Genomic DNA, 8,243 nt, shown 5'->3' with positions numbered 1-8,243 from the left:
TTGCTAGAAAAGTTAAGGCAAGATTTTTTACAGCGTTTAAAGATTGACTTCCATAGTAAAATACAAATACTATGTAAGTCAACGGTTAAATGTTTTCAGCATTTTTAAAATAACTTCTATTGTGTTCAACAAAAACTCATAAAGGTTTAAAATTAAGATTATTTTGCTAACGCCACTGGCAGATTATTTAGCTTGTTTAAAGAAATATCTCACTTAATTATGACTTATCATTTATTACATTATAACAATATGTTTAACTTAAGAAACTGCTCCTTGATTTAAGTTTCTATAGATATTTGGACTAGAAAAACGTCTAAATTTTTAAGTAAGAAAAGCTTTTTTTGCTGTGTGTTTTCTGGCATGTGTTGAAAACGGTTGCCTTAATATCACACAAATCCTGCTTAAAAATAATAAATTAAAAAACAAACGAGAAAAAAAAAATGACACTCACATCAGTTGCGAACCAGGACACATCATGTACATTCACAAGCTTGTGGTGTATATTTTGTGATTTTTTGAGGTCGCTTCTTTTGCCTCGGCGTACTGCATTGACATTAGGCACTTCGAATGCATTCACATGTACAAATATAGACAGCACAGTCACATGATTGTCCGGATAGAAAAATACAATCTTAAAATCTTTGGTTTTGTACAAACTGTAATCGTATTGTTGAGGACTTTTCGCTTTGTAAGAAAAAGGGTCTTAGCAATACTCCGGCTTGCGTTTGGACTTAAGCATGCGCCTGCACTATGTAATGGGCTTTATGCACGGCAAGTATTTTTCAGCCATCGATAAACTTCCAGGGCAAGCTTGATATGACTATTTCCAACTTCATAAGGTTCCTATTACAGCATCGATAATGTTATTTAATTATAATGTAATCAGTTAAATAGACTTAAGTATTCCTTTAGTTGTTAACAGCTAAAACTAGATGAACACAAGTGGCGTCAGTAGCAGACCTATATTAACTCACCTCAAACGTGGTTAGTTAATATAGAAAGAAACAATAAAAGAAAGACCCTACTGTAAGGTCTATACATTTACATTAGTTAATACATTATGATACATTGAAAATTTTCATCAATGCATCACAAATTGTTTTTTCAGATGCGTTTTAGCTAACCTTACTCTATATAAACGCATCGTAAAAGATTCTTTGAAAAATCTGTGTTTTTTTTATTTAATTTAGACAATTGTTTCGATGACGAGGGTGTGTCGACGATTGACAAGGGTGTGTTCACTTCACTGATCTTAGCACGTATACTTCAGGGGTGTCCAAACTCGGTCCTGGAGGTCCGGTGTCCTGCAGATTTTAGCTCCAGCCTCAACATACCTGCAAGTATGTTTCTAGAAAGCCTAGCAAGAGCTTGATTAGCTAGCCCAAGTGTGTTTGATTGAAGTTGCAGATAAATCTGCAGAACACTGGACCTCTAGGACCGTGATTGAAAACCCCTGATATATATCTTAGTGTGACAACCGCTTATGGTCATTTTTCATTGCAGTATGGGCGTCTGTGTGGTCTGCGTGTGTTACAGGATTGAAAACACCCTTGTATGGTTGATTTGCCCTGCTATAATAAGCGTGTCTCGGACATGGTGGGGGCTGCAGTCGGAATCTGTCCATCGCCTATCTTCCGTCTTGGGTCGGTCTTGGACCTGAGTAGAGCTAGCAACTTTATTTTTGATTATTGAATTAAGTACATAAATATATTTCTCTACCTTAATTGCACTCGTCTTCTTCTTATTTGTAGTGACCGGTGTAACAAATGGGGGCTCGTCCGGGATCTGAACCCAGGACCTCTCGCAACCAAAGGGAAAATCATACCCCTAGGGACAGGTAAATCTTATCTTGATCTGTAGTACTACTTTATACTTTAAATATGGATTGCACATTGTACCCTGTTAATTGGTTTACCTAACAAAAAGCGTGGTGAGTTTATAATAGTGTAACAGTTCTCCGGAAGTACCTGAGCAGGCTAATTTCTAAACGCCCTCGTGCATATAGCCCATTCCCTCTTTTCTTGTGGGATTTAACGCTCACTTGTTTAGCTTAGAATCAGGCAAAGCAGAGCAGAAGCTGATCTCTGATCAGCACTTATCTGCGCACACCAACCCAAGCACACTGGGGAAGTGAGACAGTTGCGAAAAGTGTTACAACAACAGCCGTGATTCAGCAGATTTCTCTCTCTCAGTTGCACGGTAGCCACGTGGAGTAGCTCTGCTGATGGCATGTGAACACCGGCTGAACTTGAGCGATGTAATAATTGCTAAAGTTGCCATCAGCTACGTACGGAGCCGGCTGATAATAGCATGTGACGTTAGCCACGTTGGGAATGACGTTCTGTTCGGCTAGCACACGCACTGCTAGCATGGCGATGAGTCCTAGCGTCTGCCGCCGCTCGTGTCCCATCAGACACACCGTACTTTCGTTCACCACACTATGAAGAGTCGTCAGATAGTCGTACTTGCGATCCTCCAAGCCTACAAAGTGGTTCTGGAGGTACGACTCGAGCTTGCGCTGCTGTTCGCTGATGTCCGAGAAGTCGATGAAGAAGCGGGAGCACATGTAGCGCTGGAGAGACTTCATTTCAGACTCGGAGGCGGCGCGGAAACCCCTGACCAGCAGATGGCAGTATTTCAGCAGGCCTCCGCCTCGGATTTCCTCAGGATTCCTGGTGCAGATTATTTTGTTGCGCAGGTGGTCCAACGCGGCGGCGAAATCTCCGTACACGCTCTCGCCGATGATGGTAGGGTGGAATGTTTTGGCCATCGGGTTCTCGGAGCACTCGTAGAAAAGGAGCAGAGAGTCCAGTTTAATCTGGAAGGAGTCGACACTGAATTCGAATTGTCGCCGTAGCGAGTCCACAAACTTCAGCTCAACGTTTTTGCCCCGGTTGTTGGAGAGGGAAATGAGACTCCAGCGGTCCGAATCATTGCACACCTTCACCATCTTCTGAACATACGCCTCCTGCAATGCAAGACAAGAGACTGTTAATCCTTGTGACATTACTGTAAAACAAATAGCTGTAATCAACTCAACAGGTTAACCGTAGGTTTCCATAATATATATATATATATATATATATACAGTGGCGCAAAAAGGGGGTATGCAGTATATGCGGCGCATAGGGGTGCCACACATGGGGGGCGCCATTGTGCCAAAACTATTTTTGAAATTATTCATATTAAAAGTTTCAAATAATATATATATATTGTTAAAAATGTTTATTTAGCATTTTATACGCGTATAATATTGTATTTTATTAAATTAAAAAATCATTCCACCCCCCCCCCCCCCATTTTTCATACCATATACATATTTTTATGAATTTATTATGTATCATATTGATTCATCAGGCCTTTTTGGTAACTTCTTAGCTCAAAACTATTTTAATTGTAGCTACAAACAAAGTTATAACATTTCAATTAAATAGAACATTTCACACAGTTTGTTTCTGTTTTTTTTTACACTAAACATTTGACAGTCTTTTTTATTTCACTTTTAGCAGTTTCAGGCAATTGTTCTAGCAAAGACAGACCTAACCCTTCTCACAGTATGCATGTGAGAAGTAATTGCAATGTTCTTTTGCCCTTTAGGACTCCCATGTCTATCATTTTGTTTTGACAAATGTAGTAGAAAAAGTCCAAAAGCAAGGCTAGTCAAGGTGCTATAATCATTTAGTGAGGGAAAATTAAATTGAGAAGAAATTTGGGGTGGTATGAGATGCATTTCTTTGCGACTTAACATGCTTAATGTAATTATACCTTTTAGTACTTCAAAAAATACAGTTTCGCAGTTCTGAACACAACTGAAATAGTATGAAGCATATTGATATCTTTATGAAAAAATATCTTTAATTTATTGATGGAAATATTTTCCACATTTTATCACTTGCCTGTTTTAAAATATAGTTGGATTGAAGGGGGGCACGCAAAAGTTGAATCCGCATACCCATCAGTAAATGTGCAGTTGGGCCCCTGTATATATATATATATATATATATATATATATATATATATATATATATATATATATATATATATATATATATATATATATATATATATATATATATATATATATATATATATATATATATATATATATATATACATATATATATATATATATATATATATATATACATATATATATATATATATATATATATATATATACATATATATATATATATACATATATATATATATATATATATATATATATATAYATATATATATATATATATATATATATATATATATATATATATATATATATATATATATATATATATATATATATATATATATATATATATATATATACATACATATATATATATATATATATATATATATATATATATATATATATATATATATATATATATATATATATATATATATATATATATATACAGGGCTTTACATTAACACCCGCCAACCAGCCAAATGCGGTTAGATTTCAGCTTTGGCGGGTAAGACAGCCGCTCACAGCCACTTTGGCAGGTTGGAAATAATTTTTACATTGTAGTTTTCTTAAAGCAGGGTTTGACAGTAAGGATGGCCAAAAACCGGAAACCGGAGCCAAAAAACTATTTTGTAAACCGATATACAAATAAAAACTCACAATAAATGAATAACTAAAGCTGAATAAAGCAAAAGTAAATGATCGTTTACAGATTTAAAAAGCCGCATGTGGAGGAGAATCTGACCTGTGGCTGTTAGACAATACCTGTGATGGTGCTACAGCAAACACCTCAGTTCATTCATTCACTTATTTTCCTTCGGCTTAGTCTCTTTATTCATCAGGGGGCGATACAGCGGAATGAACCGCCAACTTATCTAGCATGTTTTACACAGCGGATGCTTTTCCAGCTGCAACCCAGTATTGGGAAACACCCAAACACACTCATTCAAACACATACACTACGGCCAATTTAGTTTATTCAATTTCCCTAAAACGCATATGTTTGGACTGTTGGGAAAATGGAGCACCCGGAGGAAACCCACGCTAATACGGGGAGTACTGGGTTGCAGTGGGAAGGGTATCCGCTGTGTAAAACATATGCTGGATAAGTTGGCGGTTCATTCCGCTGTGGCGACAACTGATGAAAGCTGATAAACCCAAGAAACGTGAATGAATGAATTAATAAAAACGAAATAGAAATGTGTTCGCAAAAGTAAAACTAAACAAAACAAATTTAAATAAATACTCATTTTAAAATGCAAAACTGTAATAACTCTGGCTGCTGCATAAAAACAGCACTCACTTAATTTAAATCCACATGAGTTTGCTGTATCGTTTCTCTTTCAGTAGCTATCGCAGGAGATCTAAGAGGCTGACAGCACTCGATCGGCTTTAACCCGCTTTAGCACAATCCTCTTACCCACAGAAAAGCAACATTTCTCCAGCCTACAGGTAAACTACTCTAATTGTATTTCTTTAATGGCACCGGAAACTATGCAAGCAGGTGATCTTAAAGGGATAGTACACTTACAAATGAAAATTTACTCTCTCTTGAGCAGTTACAAACCTTTATGTGTTTGTTTATTCTGTTGAACACTATAGAAGATATTTTGAAGAATGCTGACTGCATTGACTTGAATAGTAGGAAAACACTATGGAAGTCAATGGTTACAGGTTTTTGGATATCTTCTAAAATATAATATCTAGTGTGTGACAGGATAAACTCAAACAGGTTTGGAACAAGTTGGTTGAGTAAATGATGGCGGAATTTTCATTTTTAGGTGAACTACCCCTTAAAATTACACACAACACTACAAGTAAAATTAAATATGCAAAGTCAAGCATAACAGTATCAGACTTGACTACCTAAACATGCATTTTTTTTCACTAAAGCTTCGTTTTCAATTGTATAACTAATAGGGCTGCACGATATTGGAAAATATATTTTCATATCTGACTATTTTGGAACAACTCACAATTTTTTTCACTTATTGTGATGATTTGTAGGCATCAAATATCCACAAAATAATATTTAAAGCACAGCTGAAAGCAAAAAAACAAAGATAAAAATGAAATAAACAACACTTTATAGTTTTTGGTGGAGTCTACCAGTATTGAGATGTATGAATTTAATAATCATATGTAAAATAGTAGTGTCTTTTATATATTAAATACATCTAAAATATATAAATATAAATATATATATATATATATATATATATATATATATATATATATATATATATATATAAATATATATATATATATATATATATATATATATATACATACATATATATATATATATATATATATATATATATATATATATATATATATATATATATATATATACTTTTTTCTTCTATTTATAAACATATATAGACCCAATCTATTGAATCTAATCTAATTGTTAAAGCAGAAAACTTTATGATGTCTTGTGTGCAAATGGTTTAACTTGAAATCTCTTGAGATCCTGCGAGGTGACTGTTGCAGAGTCACACATTGCGATATCACACTGCTCAGCATATATGAGTACACCCCTCACAAAATCTCTCTAAGTTTATATGTTCAATAGGAAGCTCTACAATATTATATTTGTGCATATACATTAGATTAGTCAGTACTGAAGCCAAATCTGGAGCTTATCTGACAAAATATCTTATGATAATAGTCAAAAAACTAGTCCATAGTACCAAATTTATGTTATAGAAAAATGTAAAATAAAGGAAAAATCAACAGAAGCAAAAATTTTTTTTAAAATTTTGTAGGTTGTAATTTTTTTTTTGTTGTTGCAATATTTAGCTTGAATTTAATTGTATTTTTTCTGTTTATGTTTAGTGATTAGAATATTATTTTAATAAATATATCTGTTTAATAAATCTGCTTTGTTTAAATGCACCAAAATACACTGCCTATATTCACTGAGAAATGGATACAAATATTGATTTTCAAAAGGGGCTGTACTCACTTATGCTGAGCACTGTATTGTGCAGCCCTAATAACCACACACTGTACACTGTAAAAGTGATTAGTTACTTAAAGCAAGAGAACCAGCTGCCTTAAAAGCAACAAGTTGACATCACAAAGATAATGTAAACACATTGCAACTGTTAAGTTGACTTAAATTTTATAATTTTGCAAATTGCTCACTTTTTTTCCCCAATACACCTTTATTATATTAGCTTTTTCCCCAGCTTTTCTGTATCTAGCAAAACAACATACAGTAACTAAAATAAATCTGCTCTTCCAGACTCCAGCATGTCTTCTAAATTCAATACAGGCTATACTTGTAGATTTTAGAAACTTAATGAAGCACCAAATGTGTAATATTGTAATAATTACAGTACTTATTTGAAAACAGACGAGCTAAATTAGTGACACTGTAAAAAGGGATTAGTTGGATTTTAAAAAGTGAGTACAATTAGCAAAAATGAAAATGAAGTCAATGTAACAGTTCCAAGTTACAATGGGTTAACCTACATAATCTCTGTGAAGTCACAAACAAATCAGTTTTTACAGTGTACTTTACTTTAAGTAAAAAAAGTGAGTAAACACGTTGCCTTAAAAGCAACAAGTTGATTTTACTTGAAAATATCAGTGAATCCATTGACTTAACTTATTTGCACATATACACTGCAAAAAATGCTTTTCTTACTTAAATTTTTTGTTGTGTTTCTAGTCCAAATATCTAGACAATATCATTTTCTAGACAAGCAAAGCATATTGTCTTGTTTTATAAAATAATTTGCCAAAATGAAGTGAGTTTTTCCTTAAATCAAGCTAAATAATCTGCCAATGGGGTAAGCAAAATAATCTTATCCCAAATCGAAAAACAAGATTATTTTGCTTACACCGTTGGCAGATTATTTAGCTTGATTTAAGGAAAAACTCACTTCATTTTGGCATATTATTTCATAAAACAAGACAATATGTTTTGCTTGTCTAGAAAATGCTCCTTGATTTGAGAATTTGTAGATATTAGGACTAGAAACAAGTCAAAAAATCTAAGTCAGAAAAGCTTTTTTAAATGTAGGGTTCCACACAATTCATTCATGTTGTCCCAACACAAATCGATTAAGTTTACACTTTTAACAAATTTATGTGGATTGAACATAAAAAAATTAAGTTGTCCCAATGAAATCTCAAGAATTGTGTTGTTTCAGCTCATTTTAAATAAGTAGTTTTTTAAGTGTAGTTATGCACACTTAATAATTATAAGTCAACAAGTTCCCCCTCTCTCTCTCCTTAAGTAAAGTCAACGAATCGC

The 8,243-nt window shown here is 33.6% G+C and overlaps 1 protein-coding gene across 1 annotated transcript in view; it reads right to left on the bottom strand.

Annotated features, from left to right (window-relative positions):
• Positions 1–1,674: 1,674 nt before the first annotated feature.
• Positions 1,675–8,243, bottom strand: part of tent5aa (terminal nucleotidyltransferase 5Aa) — a 7,214-nt gene continuing 645 nt past the window's right edge. Inside the window, exon 2 of the mRNA XM_005157860.6 lies at positions 1,675–2,968. Coding sequence (XP_005157917.1) covers positions 2,189–2,968 — 780 coding nt within the window. The 3' untranslated portion in view covers positions 1,675–2,188. The remainder of the gene's footprint in view (positions 2,969–8,243) is intronic.

Source organism: Danio rerio, chromosome 16 (genome assembly GCF_049306965.1).
Source record: "Danio rerio strain Tuebingen ecotype United States chromosome 16, GRCz12tu, whole genome shotgun sequence".
Lineage (NCBI taxonomy): Eukaryota > Metazoa > Chordata > Actinopteri > Cypriniformes > Danionidae > Danio > Danio rerio.
This window is presented reverse-complemented; position numbering and strand designations above follow the sequence as displayed.